Genomic DNA, 18,649 nt, shown 5'->3' with positions numbered 1-18,649 from the left:
CACTAAGGAAAAACTAAATGGGGGATATTTCCGCACTTATTTTTTGCTGACAGAATTATTCTTTTAAAATGCTGTTCAACTGCTGGGTAAAATGTCTTGGGACCAAACAAAAAAATAATAGTATTTTGGCTCCCTCTAGTGGTAGAAACACTCACTTGCTTGCCATTGTGAGTGACGGATGACAGGATGGTGCGAAGCGTCTTGAAGCCCATGGCGATGTCCAACAGATGTGCAGCAAAGAAGAAGTTGTTGAAGTGTCCAAAAATAGACATGATGGTATACCAGATCAGGTACAGGAAATACTGGAGGGAAGAGATGTAGGTGGAACCTTTTAGTAAAATAAATACCCCCAAAACACCAACGCTGTCAGTCTGTTTCTAAAAATCTACAGTTGCTTTAGACTCACATTATCAGTCAAAACCACTCCCATTTTCCAGATGTGATATTTTGTATCAATTGAGCTTAACCTGTAAGAGAAAAGGAAAAAAAAATGTTTATTATATACCTAAAGCAACAACCTGTGTTATCCAGACTTATCAACTCATAGAGCTATTTACCCATTTATACTATGCTGTAAAATCTGCACAGCTGTATGTCACATCAGCATCTTTTTCTCTGTTGCTATGGACTTTTGTGTCTTTATTTAAGCAAAATAACAACAGTTAAGAGATACAAACTTCAAAAATACAAAAATCAGTTTCTTAATGAATATTTTTGTTTTGAAGATCTACTTTAAAAAAATATAAAAGGTTTGCCATAATCTCAAATCACAACTTGTCTAACCGTGAGTTTAGTGTTTTAATTTCATTAAAATGGACAGTTTGCATTTAGTTTTGAGAGAATTGATTGACTTTATTTATCTAACATTGGAGAAATCTACTCGTTACATCAGCTCAAATAGTCAAAAAGAAGAAGAAGGTGCCAAAGGAAGAAAAAGGTGCATGGGATATATACAGTATATACAGTGGGTCCACATATGACAGCTGAAGGCGTTTTTTTGGCCATATTTAATAACGGCAGTGTCATTTGTAAATTTTCCTCGAGTCTCCTGTTATTTTAGTTTTTATATCTTTACCTTTGTTTGAGTCTATATTTGCAGCTGGTACACACAATTGTCCACACTGAGGGACAATAAAGTATTGAAAAAAAAAAGTCTTTCAATATGACTACTGCCCAAAACTAGAATAGAAATTAACTGTTTGAACATGTCTGCTCAGAAAAAAAAAAAGAGGTCGGGTAATTAAAATGAATAACTGTTTAACAGTGGATAAAAACAACAGAAAACAATCATGCTTTTGGTTTCTTATTGATTAAACAGTTTTCCTTTCTCCTGACAGTCTAAAGCGTCTCACCAGGAAAGTAGGGATGCTTCCTTCTCAACAGTTTCCACGGTGGGGTCAAAGTCCAGAGCGCTTTTATCCAGTCCCAAAAGCTCAGCGATGCGTTCAGCCCCGTACATGTCGCCATACTTATTGATCACCTACATGTACAGATGGAGCAGAGCAGATTCAGTCCTCATTACTTTGATAAGAAAAAAAAGAACAATTCATTTTACTTCCCAATGTAAGTTCTTAACTTTAATACTTACCTTACGTTTGATAAACTTGTCCCAGTAGTTGTTTGGGAAAGATCTGAAATCCAAGCAACAGACTTTAACCCATGTGGTCACAAACATCAGTTAAAGGCACAGAATAACAGAGGGGGACTTACGGCGTGTTGATGACGAGCCGATCCCACTGGCCTTTGATGTCATCATCAGATGGCTGCTCGGTTATGTACAGACCGTCAAATTCCAGCTTCCTGGCGATCTCCTTCTCCCTCTTGAAGACCACCAGAGGAACCTAACAGTACAATATAAAAGTGTAATAACTTAATGAAGCCAGACTGCTGCGATGATGGTGGTTTCATTAGAATCCTTATTCACCTTCAGACAGTAGTAGCCGAACAGACAGAGGAGCGAGATGACGGTGTGGAACACGGCTAGGAAGCGCAGCGTCGGCAGCATGTAGCCCGTGCTCTCCTGAAGCACAAACTCATCCATGTCGAACAGAGTGTTCTCATCATCTTCCTCTTCACCCCAGCTGTTTTCATCTTCATCATCCTCTTCCTCAGTCTCACCAGTGACCTAAAAGGAAAGAATAGGTCAAAGACGGTAAATATTTTACGCAATTTGTAGAATATTCTGAGTTGGCTCCAACTTTATTCTTCATCTCAGAGTGGAGATTAAGAATTATTTTTAGTGGTAAAATTTTTAGCTTTTAAAATGTAGACACATCAAGAAACAATAACAATTTTAAAGTATTTTATTTAATATTTCCTTTTTTATTGCATGCAATTTCGTAAAAACAACAACAACAAAAAAAAAAACAGGAATACCTTGTAAAAGAGCAGGATGAAGTTGATGGCGAAGCAGACAAACAAAGCCAGGAAACGAAGGTTGTAGAAATTCCGAGCCAGATAGTTCTGCAATGAAATGAAACTGACTGATTTTTTTTGTTCCCTTCTAAAACATTAAGGAAGAGAATAACCAGTCACATTTTCTAATGTTTTTCTTTGTGAGTAGTTGTCTTTTTTGTAAGAGTTTTAACATATTAAAAGCAAAAACAACCTAAGAGACCCAACACATGATGGTTAAAAAAAAGTTTGGAGTGCAGTGGATTTGCAGGGGTTACGACCCCCTACAGAGGCTTCTGTCCTCCCCCTGGCCGTCATAGGTTTGAGTCCTAGCCTGTTGAACTTAGCTGCATGTCTTCTCCTTCTCTTTAGACCCATTTGCTGTCTATCCATTTTTTAAAAACAAAATAAAAGCCACTAGAAAAAAAAAGTCCCACAATGTGAGGTGTACAACCACATGGCTCACACAACAAACATGAACAGATTCCATTCAGGAAAACACAGATGACATTAGGGTAAGCTCACAGATCCGTTTTATAGTAAACAAACATGGCCAAGAAGGAAGAAGCATTGTAGATGCTATGGAGACTAACCGAGAAAAAAACAATAAGAAAAGTTTAAAGTGGAGAAGGGAGGAGAGGGGACTCATATCACATATTTAGACTAACTGGGATCTGGTCTACAGTTAGATCTGGTGGAGACGGAGCAGAACCAAAAGAATCGAGCTCTTATGCGTTTTCACAATGCAATGGACCATATTCTAAGATGATATCCTGTGTACACAGAGTTGCAATGAGTCCCTGGTGTGTTAGCTTGGTTCATTATTAAAGCAGCTCCACCATCATTAGAGAGCTGCTGTTCCTCCTTATAGGTGGTTTAGCATTCTGATTATAAGGCTTCCTACATGCCTCATGCTAGAAGTTGCTCTGTTATTGGTATTTGGTACAATAGGAGATTCTCAACTAATTCTGTTCATCAGTTAAAAATCAGGACTTATGTTCAAGACTTGTAAAATATGACAAAAAGTTCTGAATCCATGGTTGTAAATCCTGAAGAGATTAGGATGATGTAGAGGATTGAACATACAGGACAAAGGGCTCACCAGCATCTTGTTTAGGTAGACATCAAAAACAGCGAAGACTGTGGACATGAAGGCAGGAGACGCCTCTTTGGGTTGACTGGATCTGGGTTTGGGTTTTTCCTCCACCACTGGCTCCTTAGCCTCCTCCTCTTTTGGTTTGTCCTCCTTCTCCCGTTTCTCTGTGCTGTGACATTCACATGTGTTTAGACAACTGGTGATATTACTCTATACAGCAATTAGTTTAAGTTTCAGTATATTCTACGACTCACTCTGCTTTTTCTGGCTCACTTTCAGAGGTTTCAGCAGCCTTGGCAGCAGCTTTCTGCAACACATTTCCATTAGATAACAGTAATGACTTATTCTGGACAGAACAATCAAGGATAGATGCATTAAATAAAATGCTGAGGCACCTTTTTACTATCTGCAGCAGAGGACTCTCCACTCAGCTCAGACACATCCCCAAGACCCGGCTCCACATGTTTTCCTCCTTCCTTTTTAGGTGTTAACATCTCCAGCATTACGTCCGCCTCTGTGATGTCCCCTGCAGGAGCCATGGCTTTATCCAAGCTTCCAGATGACTCCATAGCCTCCACTTTGTCTCCTTCTCCCACATCTCCATGGATGCCAAACTGAGTCGGGTCAGGCATGTTACCCAGAATGTCCGTCACCTTCATGTTCTTGGCTCCCTCAACGAATCCGCCCCCGAAAATGGAGGACCAGACAACATGGAAGAAACCAAAGATGAGGCTGAAAATCCCTTTAAAGAAGCCAATGAAGATCATCCAGAAGAATGAGAAAAAGCCTGTAATCATTTCCTTGATGCTCAGCTTCTTGATTTTCTTGAATTGCTTGCGTGCAGTTTTTATAGTAAAAATTTGCCTGATATCTGCAAACTTCTTCTTAACTGAACGGCAGGCAGTGGTGAAAGCCGAGACGGACTCCTGGGCGCCATCTTCTGCTCCAGAAAGCTCCTCAAGGATGCTGTGTACCTCTTCCTCCTCCTCCTCTTCAGGCTGCTCAACAGTGTCCGGTTCAGAGATCTGAGAGGCCAGCTGCATCTCAAATATGGTGTCCTCACAGAAATTCACAAACATCTCCATCTTCTCGCTCTCTCCACCCTCATTAACCACGTCAAAGATGAACTGGCGCTTGGACTCCTTCACCTGAGGTTTCTCCCACTGCTCACGGCTCGACTCGCTGATTTCAAAGTAAACCCTCTCGATTCGCTTTGCACTGCCCAGGATTTCAATACGGCCAAGGTAAGGCTCGAAGTAGCTGAGAACACTCTCCGCTAGATCCAAAAAGGTTGCTAGCCTGGAGTCGTGGGGCATGTGTTCAGACAGGTTCATCAGCAGCACAGCCACATTGAAGCCAATGTCTTTGGCCGGCTCGTGGAATCGCTCCACAAACTCCTTGTAATTAAACATGTCGTTCTCATCAGCCTCTGCACAGGAGAGCAGGAATTCGATTTCTGACTGGTTGTACTGCTTCTGGCTCTCCATGGACTTCTGGAACTCCTTTTTAGAAATCATTCCTTTAAACTCTGGGTCGTACTCCTTAAAGTTGTCCGATGTTGTGAGATCCTTCAACTTGAGGAACATGTCGAAGAATTTGAGGATCATCTCCACATTACTGGAAGACTCCACCAAGGTGTCAACCATCTGTTTACCGATTGTTCCGTTCACCACGTTACCTGAGGGGATCCAAAACATTCCACTCACTTTATATTCTATGGCTTTATCATACTAAATAAAAAATACTTTACTGTGTTTTACAGTCTTACCTTCAAGTAGAGACAGCAGCATGACAATCATGTCCTGCTGTAAATCCATCAGCTCCTTCAACAGCTCAATCTGACTGGCATCCTGTAAGAAATTTTAAACTAAACTTAGGATTTCTTTCTGTCTCTAACTCAGGGTAGAAAACAAAGCAAACATTTGCCTAGAAACACTAAACGGAGACACTAACAAGCGTGCAAAAAGCATGCTGACAGTATTAAAGCCCATGCACAGAATTGTGCATGGGCTTTAATACTTTAATATTTTTCCGCAGCATTTTATTGTAATTACATTGACACAGTTACAGAGCAACGAAATTAACCCTCTGCATTTAAGCCATCCCCTAACAAACTGATGAACTGTTAAAAATCATTAATGATCGTTCCATAATCAAAACTATTTATGCGAATAATTGTAGTTTGTAGGTTTCAGTGAAGATGTTTCCGAGCACTCTATAACTGAGGATTATTTTTCCTTAAGTTTAGAGTCTTTATATTGACAAATTGCATATTGCCTGGTATTTTGAGCATGAATGTTAAATTATTCTACTATTATTCTAAATTAAATGAGTGCGGTTCAAATGTGACAGTGTACTATTTGTAAGAAACTGCACAGCTTAGATCAGGGTTCCTACAGCATAAGGCAAGTTAAATTCAAGATTTTTTAAGACTTTTTAATGCCACTTGAAATAAAAATTTAAGACCAAATTAACAAGAAACACAAGAAAAACCCGCTTGCGACAACTTAACCCCAAGGTTTATTTTAACATAAACCACTGCACTAATGTTTCAAATTTTGAAAACCTTCCCAAACAGGAAGAAAGCTAAAAACACGCAAATGATGGATATATTTTAAAAATGATTTAACTGAATTCACAAACTTTGTTTTAGCAGGGAACAAAACAAATCAGTTTTAAAGATACAACATAACCAGTGCTAAGTCTTTTTTGCAGCAATTTTTCTTTGTATGGTTTTCTTAGTATGTTTGATTTGGTTATAAGTGGAGGCGTTGCAGAGACAAGGGTGGAACAAAACTGAGAAATACCGGCTGTTTCTCGGTAACTCGATTTTGACGCTTTGTGTTTCGTGCTTCGCATGTGCGACTCCACTGCCTTAATTCCCATCGTTCCGAGCTTGAATGACTTGTTGCACAAAATACACTGTGCCTCATGTATGTTCCCTGGTACTGGTTTTAGCCATGGAGAAAACTCTTGGCTGGAGACAATTTTGGTTACATTTACACTTGCTCATATTTTCCAGACAAAAAGTTAATGGCGCATCTCCCAAATGTCCCGGCCACAATAACGCTTTTATTGGTTCCGCTATCGGGACGGAACCAATAATGCCACCGTTACTTTTTTAAAATAATAATAAAAAAAAAATAAAAAAAAGTCAATTTTAAATTTTATTTAGATTACCGGTACAAAAATAAATCGTAATAAAAATAATCCTATTTATGTTTTCAAAATTAAGACCTACGAAAGACTGATTTAAGACATTTTAATACCAATTAAGGCCTTAATTTTATTTTAAAGAATTCAATGCCTTTTAAGACTTTTTAAGGACCCGCAGGAACCCTGTTAGATGCATCTCTACATTCTGCAGCCTCTCTTCTGTATACGACGATAAACACAGACATTCAAATATATATTATTTATATTTCTTTCTAGTACATTTGTTTATCATCAAAACACTACTTGTGTTTACAACAGTCAGGATCATGTATTAAGAAAAGCAAAAATCCTTAGACAATTTTTTAGTGTACCTGCGATAGCTTCATTTGCATGTTTGCAAACACATGCAGGAAGCCAACAACTGCATCCCACAGTCTGCTATGAGCTAAACTCTGTTGGTTTCCAATGCAAGGTCCCTGATGATAGAAAAAAAGTACAGAAAAACAACCATGAAACATTTGATGATAATCCTGATTAAATTACTTCATTTCAAAGATTCTGACCTGAATGTACTCAGTGAGTGAGTTAAATATCTGCTTGGCAACAGATAAAGCTTTGGAGAAGTTGTGCTTCCCTGTTTCATCAATGACATCTTTCCCAGAATAATACCAATAAAAGTCGCTGATTGATTCCTAAAGTGATAGAATCAGCATTAAATACAGCAAAGATATAAATGAGGATGATATTAGAGGTAGGCTGTCATGAGTGTTACCCACCTGCAGACGGAGCAGATAATCCACAGTGCTGATAATGATGTTGACTGTGGTTGTATTTCCAGTTTGTGTTCTTAGGAAGTTTTGGAAATCTGGTAACAAAGGTACAAAAAATCTTATTTTAACAATTACTCCACACACATATGTAATAAAATCAGTTTGAAGTTTAAATTGCTTCCTCACCTCCATTGTGTCCCTCACAGAGAAGTTGCAAAAAGCGGAACAGATCTTTGGTGAACTCATCATTCTGAAGTACCTTGGAGCCTTAAAAGATATATTTATATGAATGTATCTCAAGATCTGTCTGTTTAGAAAGGAAATTATAGTGCCTTGCATAAGTTTTCATACCTACATCTGTCCCAATTCAACCACAAACCTGAATGTATTTTAACTGGATTTCATATACTGGACCAACACATGTGTTTGTGAGGATCGACTATGATACAAAAACTGAACTTTCTGGGCAAAATCTATAGCAAGAAAATAAAACTTCACATGTCTGTGGACACCCAATGTCCATGGTGAGCAGTGTTGGGTAAGTTACTTTAAAAATGTAATCCATTACAGTTACAAGTTTCCTTGTTTAAAATGTAATTGTAGTGTAACTTTTAAAAAGTAATGTAACTAATTACTTTTGATTACTTTAAGGTTTTAATGAGTATTGACCCATGTTCAACATTTAATATTTGAGAACTGAATGTGAACCTTAAAAAAGCACTAAGCTGAGATGGAACTGCTGACAGACAATCACAGGATGTCCACAAGAAGAGATGCCAGCACCAGGCATGTAAGATTTTCTCAGACTCCTCTCATCGGGCCATACTCTTTTCTGTTCCTCCCCCAGGCTCTACCATTTACGCAGTTTGCAGACTAACACAAGCAGGTTCAGAAACCACTTCTTTCCTACAGCGGCCAACTTATTGAACTCTTCCCAAAGACCAATCTTTCCTTCCCCTCTATCCATACCTTACTGTACCATCCCAACATTTGTACGGTGTTCCTCTTCAATTCGCACCTGTACAGCCCTATCTACAATATCGAAGTTTCACTACTGCTCTCTAATTAAAGCATCTTAGTGGCACACATCAGATTGAACTATCTGGAAATTAAAGGTGCCAATAAAGTTAAAGCTGATATATTTTTCACATTTTTATTTCAAAAAATATACTGTAGTTGACTGTTTTAATTAGTGTTTGGCTATGTAAAACAAATGGCTAATGTTGGCCACATGAGCTCTCTATGGCCAAGAACCTTGAAAATCACTCATGTTTTTTTTTTTTTTTTAACACTTCTGCTTAGCCACATTACATATTTCGCAAAGGTCTTTATATTTAAAAAAAAATTTAACTAAATTTGTAATTCTTAATATTTTCGCAAGTAACTGAATTACATATTTTCTCATTGTAACTGTAACGAATTACAGTTACTCTTTTTTTGTAATTAAATTACGTAATCTGTTACTCCCCAACACTGATAGTGAGGCACGGTGGTGGGTGCAGAAGTCTTGAGACAAAAACCAGACAGTGGAATGGTTTAAACTGAAGCATTTTTACATGTTAAAATGGCTTAGTCTAAAACCCAATTTAACGGTATAGTTTATTCTTTTTCCACGTGGATCATCAAAATAAGTGGTCCTCATAAATGTCTATCAATCTGGCGATATGTTTACGTAAGGCTATCCTACATTCTCCTCCCCATTTTCACCAAACCCTATGTCGAGAAATGGTATTGAAATATGAACATAACGGGAACTTTTAAACATATTTATAATTTTTACATATTTCTAATGACTTAGACAACTTTTATGTCCTTTTGTATACAGTGGTGGGGAGCTGCATTAAAGTAAAGAGTGTTAAAACCATGACAAATTTTTTTCCATTTGTTTCTAAAACCTTCAGTGCTTAGTGTTGGTCTTTCACCATTTCCACAAAATACGATGAAGTTTGTAGTAGTGAGACAAAATGTTAAAAAATATGAGAGGTACAAATACTTTGCAAGCCACCCTATAATATAGAACTCATTTATTGTAAGGCAGGCCGGGCATGTCTTATTTTGGAACATTTTGAGCCTTTAGATTACAAGTTGAAAACTGAATCCAAAGTGCAGTTTTATAAATAAAGTAAAATGCTTTTATATCAAAACAACAATGAAAGGCAAGGACATTTCCTGAAGCTGGATAACTTTCACATGCAGGCCATAAAGAGGCCCGATGAAAGCAGCGCACACGCGGTTGAACAAGGCGCTTTAACCGGCTAATCCGGTTAGAGTCCAGACAATTGGAGGGATTCTAAATCTGAATGCAACTCGTAACACCATGTGAAAGTTGAAAATTAGAAAACATGACCAGCTTTGTGGAAAAGGCCCCAAATTCAAAGCAAGCCAAAGCTTTGCTTGAGCTGTGGAAGAGTCCACAGACCTTACACCAAACCTGTTTGAAGTGGACTAGAAAGCCTTACAACATATCTGAGCAGCACTAATGGGGACTGGCATTAGTCAACGTTTACTTAGGTGGGGAATTTTAACAAAAAGCAGAACAAATGAAAGCAGGCAGTGGATTTTTATGTCCCACTTAGACAACACTCCATCAGCATGCTCCCCACAGACATCAAAAGATGACAGAGGAAAAATAAAGCATGGAGTATGAACAATACATATGGAGGAGACATTCAGGGTTTGAAGCATAGCCATATCATGGTGATCTCAATTTGCTATTTACCCCGCTGAGTGTGGACTGCCATCGATGGGTTTTTAAAATGAGAGGAAGGAGACAAACGGCACACAAAGACATAAGCAAAAAGAGAGGACAGCGTGTTACAATACAGAGATATGAATACTTCAGCTACGAGTGGAAAAACAAAGACATGCTGTTTAGGACAAAAGGGGAGAACTAGAGGCCTGGGTTACATCTAGTTAAACAAGAACTCAGTCATGGTGAAAGGTTCATAACAGAGACAACAGTAGTTACAGTGAATTGTTAAATCTTAATGGTGATGATGGAAGGACTGACTGATGAGACAAGCAGTTTGATGAGAAGGGAGCTCTATGGTTAGAAAGGCAAGAGCTTTTCAGCACTAAGTCAACCGCATCAAAATATTAGGCTAAACTAGGATTTTACTCAACAAAAAAAACCTGTAAGATTACAAAAGGATTAATTAATATTGTCCATTACTGCCATTACATTTATAAGAAAGTAAATACATCCCACCCAAAACACACATTTGAAACAATAATATTTATCAGCTGTAAAGATTAATCTCTTTTCAAGTTTAATGAAAAACTGTCTTAAAAATGTAAAAGGGAAAAATTATGTCTCTTCTGACTTACTTGAACCCTCTTCTGTCATCATGCCGAGTCCTTCTGCTTTGTTCTGCCTCTCAAATGCATTCAAGTCCAGGACGCTGAGAGAAAAAAGGAAGATAGTATATCTATAGGTCTACCTCCTGGAACTCGGAAAACTGAAGTTTTGTAACTAAATGTCTTTTTTTTCTTTTAAATCAAGCGCTGCGATGTGATGTTTCCACAACACATCGAAGTTCATAATTAAACATTTCACATTTATGGCTTTCGATGAGAAATATTAGGTTTGTGCCAGATTTTAAAGCGTCATTTCTTTAGACTCTTCAAAGTTTATCTTGGAATGTTTTATATACAGGTGCTGGTCATAAAATTAGAATATCATGAAAAAGTAGATTGATTTCAGTAATTCCATTTAAAAAGTGAAACTTGTATATTATATTCATACATTACATACAAACTCATATATTTCAGATGTTTATTTTGTTTAATTTTGATGATTACAAATGACAACAAATGAAAATCTCAAATTCATCATATCAGAAAATTAGAATATTACTGAAGACCAATAAAAACAAAGGATTTATAGAAATGTTGGCCAACTGAAAAGTATGAACATGAAAAGTATGAGCATGTACAGCACTCAGTATTTAGTTGGGCCTCCTTTGGCCTGTATTACTGCAGCAATGCGGCGTGGCATGGAGTCGATCAGTCTGTGGCACTGCTCAGGTGTTATGATAGCCCAGGTTGCTCTAATAGTGGCTTTTAGCTCTTCTGAATTGTTGGGTCTGGTGTATTGCATCTTCTTCTTCACAATACCCCATAGATTTTCTATGGGGTTAAGGTCAGGAGAGTTTGCTGGCCAATTAAGAACAGGGATACCATGGTCCTTCAACCAGGTACTGGTAGCTTTGGCACTGTGTGCAGGTGCCAAGTCCTGATGGAAAATGAAATCTGCATCTCCAAAAAGTCGGTCAGCTGCAGGAAGCATGAAGTGCTCTAAAACTTCCTGGTATGTGGCTGCGTTGACCCTGGACCTCAGAAAACACAATGGACCAACACCAGCAGATGACATGGCACCCCAAACCATCACTGACTGTGGAAACTTTACACTGGACTTCAAGCAACGTGGATGAAGTGCCTCTCTTCTTTTCCTCCAGACTCTGGGACCTTGATTTCCAAAGGAAATGCAAAATTTACTTTCATCAGAGAACATGACTTTGGACCACTCACCAGCAGTCCAGTCCTGTTTCTCTTTAGCCCAGGCAAGACGCTTCTGACGCTGTCTGTGGTTCAAGAGTGGCTTGACACAAGGAATGCGACAGCAGAAACCCATGTCTTTCATACGTCTGTGTGTGGTGGTTCTTGAAGCACTCACTCCAGCTGCAGTCCACTCTTTGTGAATCTCCCCCACATTTTTGAATGGGTTTTGTTTCACAATCCTCTCCAGGGTGCGGTTATCTCTCTTGCTTGTACACTTTTTTCGACCACATCTTTTCCTTCCCTTCGCCTCTCTATTAATGTGCCTGGACACTGAGCTCTGTGAACAGCCAGCCTCTTTAGCGATGACCTTTTGTGTCTTGCCCTCCTTGTGCAAGGTGTCGATGGTCGTCTTTTGGACAACTGTCAAGTCAGCAGTCTTCCCCATGATTGTGTAGCCTATAGAACTAGACTGAAAGACCATTTAAAGGCTTTTGCAGGTGGTTTGAGTTAATTAGCTGATTAGAGTGTGGCACCAGGGGCCATCAATTTTGAACCTTTTCACAATATTCTAATTTTCTGATATGATGAATTTGAGATTTTCATTTGTTGTCATTTGTAATCATCAAAATTAAACAAAATAAACATCTGAAATATATGAGTTTGTATGTAATGTATGAATATAATATACAAGTTTCTCTTTTTAAATGGAATTACTGAAATCAATCTACTTTTTCATGATATTCTAATTTTATGACCAGCACCTGTAGACTTTTGGGCCAAATCCTGACTGATCACATCTGATTCAGGCTTTATCATTGCTGGAGGTTTTGGGATTTTTAATCGGACTTTCCGAGGAATTGCAATAGCTTCTCCATGAAATTAAGATCTACTTTTACTCAGATTGTAATGCTTTATTGTGCTGGTGAAAAAAAAGGAAAATTTCCTCATAATTCAACAAAGTTTCACCGCAAATATATTTTAATTACCTCCTTTTCTCATGGAAGAAGAAAACAAAACATGTTGCATTATTGTAACAGTGTAGCATTCGCCTCTACGTTCGCTGAATGTCCCATTTTCTGATTTATCTAAAAAAAGTTGCTTTACCTTTGTAGTTTGTGCTCCAATTCCAGTAGTTCCAGCAAAACGTCAGTCTTTCTTTGATGTTCTTCTTTTGACACCAACCTTGTATATAAAAATCTCCACCACATTGTGCATGCAGAAAAACTCACACTTGACTGCTGCCATGTCTCAGTAAGCTCTGCACCAGTGGTCTGGTTCTTAATCTAGATCTACTAGATGGTCACTGGCTGCTCTTTCAAGCATCCCAAACCTTTCCTGTTTTTCACAGCAATATTTCTAATTGCAAAAAAAGAAAGGTTACTGTCGTTTTGATAATTTCCTCAAACATGGTTGCCTCATATTTCTCGTTACCGTTCCAAACTCATATTTTCAATTATTGTTCCCTGTTCAGACGTATAAAAACTAAACATAACTATTAACTTAACTTAAATATTATACATGTAACTAATATAAAATTAATAGAACTAAATAAATAATGCAGTGGCAAGAATTGTACTATTTTATTACATTATATTTAATACATTTAGATTAAAAAACAAAACAATAATGCAAGGAAAGGAGCTGGCTAAATGGATGGCTGCCACTGTTAGTTATTGAAACCTGGAAAATAATCAAATCACAATCATATTTTGTACTTTGTCTATGTAGGAAACAATCTAATCCCTAAATGGTGAAGTTGTTTTTTTGCTGTGCAGTAGGTGTTGGTAATATTTATAGCATTCTGGAACACAGTGCAGATCGCAACCGTACATCGTCAAGCAATAAAGTTGGTGGGGGGAATCAAGATTAGGGTGTTTCTCCTCGTGTTTCACTACAACGGTAAAACTTGATCCATACCTGCAAGACTGCATCAGTCCTGACAGACTCTTGAAAAAGCCTGCATCTCTTTTCTCCTTCAAGTAATCGAGCATTTTCTGTGATAAGAAAAGATGATAAGACCATAAAAATGCAATGTATTGCAGCACATGGCAGCGTGTTACACATGAGCAGAGACTAAACAGTGCTGTACAAGCTCACCTGTTGAACTTGCACGTTGCCTCCATTTAGGATGGAGATGCCCAGTTTGAGGGTGCATGTAACCATGGGGCCCAGACGACCTATGGTAGAGATAGAAAAGTATTTGTCAGCTGCTTTTTAGCCCTTTCCAAAAAAAAAAATCACATTAAAATTGTATCCTATAAGACCTCCATACAATCTATCATTAATCTGATTCTATGGGGGGTGTCCTGTATAGTATTGACATGTTTGACATCTGAATATAGTATTTTTCAGGACTAGGTAAATGGGGGAAAACTAATTTAAAGAAGGAAAAATCTCTTATTTCCAGAGTTTATTCTTGTTTACATTACATAAAATTCCTTTTTTCTCTTTCATTCCTTGAGCCATTCATTCTTCAATCTCTTATTTTATTTCTTCTTTCCTCTGTCCTTCCATTCACATCTCTCTCCTTTCCCTTTTGTGTGTCCTTCCTTCTGGCCCTTCCTGCTGTTTATCATTTCCTTTGTTTCCTTTCTCAACTCTGATCTTCCAGCTGTACTTGTGCAGGAATGCGTTTTGGCGTGCGTGTAGCTCAAAGGCTGCGCTTTATCCTCCACACTAAGCATTCGCTCTCAGCAGTATGGCTCTTCTTGCCCTCGCTATGTGATAAACTATATGGGGCTGATCATCCTCTACCAATATATATATAAAAAAAACATTTTATCTAACTATCAGGATTTTATTTCTTCCAGCTCACAAGAGTTTATGCAAAACATTCAATTTTTTTACCAAAAGGAATCCCTAAATTATATTCAAAGCAAATATTTAATTAAATACTGTTTATTATTGGATAAAGACCCTGATAAAAAGGTAGATCTTTGAATATTTCTCATAGTTTTTGTTGCTAACAATTTTAAAATGTCAACATTTTAGTCTATATATAAATATATAATTTTAGGGGGCTTTTCACAGCACTAGTAGCTGTTTTTTGGACAAAAGGCTGAAAGGAAAGGGGGTATGAGACAGGGGGGAGAGACATGCAGCAAAGGACCACAGGTCAGAGTCGAACCCAGGTCGGCCGTATCGAGGACTAAGGCCTCCATACATGGGTCATGTACTCTAACCACTGCTCCACCAAAGCACACCCAATATAATTCTGAAATATAGGTCTGGGTTGCCATGGCACTACATAGCAATTATGTAGGTTCTCCATGTATATATATATATATTTTTTTTCTATATCAAACCCAGTGAATTTCAGTCTACTTTGACCCCTGAGCAGCAGTAACCAAGGGGCATAATTCATAGTAGATCAGGAAGTGTTTTCTTTGGGATGGAAACCTTGTATGTCTAAAACCATTTTTTTATTGTACGTTTTATTAGCTCGTCTGTCTGCTATATTAACCAAGATGATGAACTAGATCTGCTATTTTTAAAACTTTGGTCAGACTCTTTTTTATAAAGTAGGGCATTAATTCAGGAAAAAGGTTATTTTAATTCTATAAAGTTTTCTGCCCAACAGCAATGATGAACTGCACGGCAGCATTCTATACCCAGCTATCGCAGTATCTAGGCTAGAGCCGTCAGTGGTGTTGTACTGATGCCATTTTTTGGCCCTGATACCGATACCTGGCTCTGCTATTTTAAAGATGAACAAAACATTAAGGTATTACTAATTACCTCTTTCTTACATAATTGACCATCTTATAAGGAGGGTAATGCCTTTGATGTGTCCATTATTAGAATTAAAGGACTTAGTGGAAGAAAATGTCCTCTGCATCACTTCAGACCATTCATGTCTCCGTGTCGTCTCTTAATCCTAAAAATGGACACCTTATCAGGCATTATCAGTTATGTAAATTGTGTTTTTATTTGTCTTCATATTTCATCACGTAATAACACTCAAGAATATAGGCTCGTAAAATAAATGTCTTAAAATAAATACATTTGTTGTCAAATTTGGAGTCTTGAAAAGTAAAATTATTTCATATAAATGTGTACCAGCCTTATTTGGGAGAAATGGTGAACAATTTTATTTAGATTTCAATCATATGGCCCTTGTAAGAAAATATCAACGTCAATTAAGATTGAAATAATTACAGGAAGCCAAAATCTTCCTAAACCCAATAATTAACTGTTTCCTACTCTAAAAATATCCAGCGGAGCACATATGGACCATTTTACCTTTACTGGCACTGATCATCTGCAGCACCATTTCAGCAGCCCCACGAGCGTGCAGCCTCGCTTGCTGATAAAGAATCTTCTGCTTTTCCATCTCCTTTTCCTAAAGGTGAAACACATTCATGATTCACAAAGGGTATAAAAGCACTTTGAAAATCGCTGCCCCAAGCAGCCTTGATCCAAGCACCTCAAATGTCTTTTCCCGCCCTTCTTCTTCCTCTTCCTCCTCGTCCTCTGCACAGCTCTGACCAGATAAAAGGTCACAGCTTAAACCCAGTTTCATTCATCACAGAAAGAAGAGTATGTAGAAATGATTTAGAAGATGTTACCTTTGCCATCATGTCTGCATATGCAATATATAAAGGATCTTCTTCCAGGTGGCTGAAATATAAATATCACATTATTGTTGTTAAATGTTGGAAAATCCTGCAAAAGTTACCCAAAAAAAGTTGGGAAAAAAGTACACATTCAATCAAAATTTGATCACATTATGTAAACTCTTAGGTTTATTACAAAAGCCAGTGGAATGTATAGGGACTTCTGTCTGATCAATCAAAGTGGATCATTTATAATTGAATTATTTCCTTAATAGAACAAAAAATCGTTTTCAGGCTTTTTGCATACAACGCCTTTAACTTTAATAACCCCAAATAAAACTGTTTACATGTGACTGCATTCGGCAGACAGATAATAAGTAACTAAAGCCAATCTAAGGGTTTAGCATGGTTTAGATCAGAGGCTATTACTGTATTAAAATTACTTAGTTAAAGATTGGATTCAAGTTCAATGAAAATTATGTGGAAAGACTTAAAAAAAAATCATTTTTACAGACCCTTTCTGTCACATATGAAGTGAAATATTTTGTAGAAAAACTGGCAAAAATTTTCACCTTCTCTAGGTATGTATGTTTAGGTAGAAAACTCTAAAGCGTTCAAGCTTTTATTGTTGGCTAACTAAAGTAATGTTTCATAAAGCTAAATGCAAAGAAACAAAAGAGGTGAAAATCTGTAATTTTGTTCGATTTTTTTTTTTTTTTTAACCCATCCTGTTGCCATTCTATTTATCCGTCTCACCTTCTCTCTGTCAGGGCGTTGTGACTAAAGTGGAGGATGAGCTGGTGGAGAGGATCCGGTTTGATCTCAGCCACCTCTTCTTCCTCTTCCTCCACAATCTTCATGGGGGTTTTCTACAAATTGTAACAATGGAAGAAGTTATCTCTGCCCAAACTGTGCCTTCAATAACCTCTCATCCTACTAGAGGTTATCCTAATATTTATCCCCTCAAACTCACGCATATTTTTACACAAAAAACAAAAAACTCCTAAATGAGTCACAGTTATCTTTTACTGGCATGCATTTCTTTATTGATGATTCTTTGAGAGAATGAGAAATTTAAACATTGTTGGAGCAAGTTTCCAAAAACATGCATGGTGCAACAAAACAATGCAAGCAGTCAGCTAATATGAAGAATGATCCTAAGCAATAACACTAATCTTCAAATAGGTAAACTGGCAGATTTTAAACAGATTAGGTACGAACGTAAACTTGTAAAGGTTAGAAAACAAGAGTCGTACAGTTTCACAAGGATAAAATATGAAACGTGATCCTTTTTAAGCCTGGGTGAACATGCCACTGACAGTATGGCCACAGAACGTACTGCAACGTCACCGTCACACACTTACAGAGTACAGCGAAAAGACAACTGATGGCTGGATCCGCATCTGACAACCAAACAGCTACAACAGTCTCCTACTGTAGCTTGAGGCCCTCCTTACCACTGCTGTCAGAGTGCCATAGCTTGCTTTTCTGGCCCTGTGTCTCCTGAGTTGGTCATGCAGCCTCTGACTCTTGACGGATCTCTGTCTGAAGGACTTAGCATGCCTGGAGCGGGGGTCTCTGGGTGCTTTGGGCGAGATACCTGCCCGGACTCGCTCCCAAGGCTCAACAGGCGCGGAGCTAAAGAAGCATTCTGCAAACAGGACCGGCAGAGGGGTGCCAACACAAGGCACGTTGCACATGGGCAGGATGAGCCCAGTACTTACTGCCAGGTCCTGAACTAGCTTTTCCTCAAAGGAGTACTCCTCTGCCTCTATCCAAAGTCTCTCATAGGCCGGGATGAAGAAGTTGATAGCACGATGCCTGGGAAGGGAGGGGGTTAGGGGAGATGGGGGGGAGAATGAAGAGGAGGTGGGAGGGAGGTACAGTGGCATTAGGATGGTTTCAGGTGAGGCTTTTCTCCTTTTCTTTTTGAGGAGACAGGAAAGAGATGTCGGGGGAGAGGAAGTGGTTAGAGAAGTGCATTTCAGGCAGGGTTGTGATTTAATAATGTAGGATCCACTGGCTCTTCTGACTGGTCAAGTTCGGTCTCTATAATGCAGATTCACCTGTGAGCTTGGAAATTAGTTTTTGGCATTTTAATCTCACTGAACACATGTAAAGATATTGCACAAGCTTTTATATAATCAATACTGGAAGAATAATGACATGATGTTCTA

At 38.2% G+C, this 18,649-nt stretch overlaps 1 protein-coding gene across 4 annotated transcripts in view; it reads right to left on the bottom strand.

Annotated features, from left to right (window-relative positions):
- ryr3 (ryanodine receptor 3) overlaps positions 1-18,649 on the bottom strand; it is a 143,846-nt gene that overhangs the window by 3,943 nt on the left and 121,254 nt on the right. For 2 of the 4 annotated variants that reach the window (XM_038288380.1, XM_038288382.1), the window contains 24 exons: positions 18,197-18,293; positions 17,229-17,341; positions 16,485-16,536; positions 16,343-16,399; positions 16,159-16,258; positions 14,014-14,093; positions 13,834-13,910; positions 10,744-10,817; positions 10,136-10,150; positions 7,603-7,683; positions 7,423-7,511; positions 7,210-7,338; positions 7,018-7,122; positions 5,259-5,340; positions 3,886-5,168; positions 3,745-3,797; positions 3,497-3,659; positions 2,377-2,463; positions 1,925-2,125; positions 1,711-1,841; positions 1,589-1,631; positions 1,353-1,480; positions 407-467; positions 156-302 (listed from right to left, as the gene is read on the bottom strand). In XM_038288380.1, coding sequence (XP_038144308.1) covers positions 156-302; positions 407-467; positions 1,353-1,480; positions 1,589-1,631; positions 1,711-1,841; positions 1,925-2,125; positions 2,377-2,463; positions 3,497-3,659; positions 3,745-3,797; positions 3,886-5,168; positions 5,259-5,340; positions 7,018-7,122; positions 7,210-7,338; positions 7,423-7,511; positions 7,603-7,683; positions 10,136-10,150; positions 10,744-10,817; positions 13,834-13,910; positions 14,014-14,093; positions 16,159-16,258; positions 16,343-16,399; positions 16,485-16,536; positions 17,229-17,341; positions 18,197-18,293 — 3,448 coding nt within the window. The remainder of the gene's footprint in view (positions 1-155; positions 303-406; positions 468-1,352; positions 1,481-1,588; positions 1,632-1,710; positions 1,842-1,924; positions 2,126-2,376; positions 2,464-3,496; positions 3,660-3,744; positions 3,798-3,885; positions 5,169-5,258; positions 5,341-7,017; positions 7,123-7,209; positions 7,339-7,422; positions 7,512-7,602; positions 7,684-10,135; positions 10,151-10,743; positions 10,818-13,833; positions 13,911-14,013; positions 14,094-16,158; positions 16,259-16,342; positions 16,400-16,484; positions 16,537-17,228; positions 17,342-18,196; positions 18,294-18,649) is intronic. The other 2 variants (XM_038288381.1, XM_038288384.1) reach the window with 1 other exon arrangement.

Source organism: Cyprinodon tularosa, unplaced genomic scaffold, assembly GCF_016077235.1.
Source record: "Cyprinodon tularosa strain WSP-4 unplaced genomic scaffold, ASM1607723v1 ctg253, whole genome shotgun sequence".
NCBI lineage: Eukaryota > Metazoa > Chordata > Actinopteri > Cyprinodontiformes > Cyprinodontidae > Cyprinodon > Cyprinodon tularosa.
The sequence above is the reverse complement of the archived record's forward strand: the minus strand, read 5'-3'. Positions and strand labels throughout refer to the sequence as shown.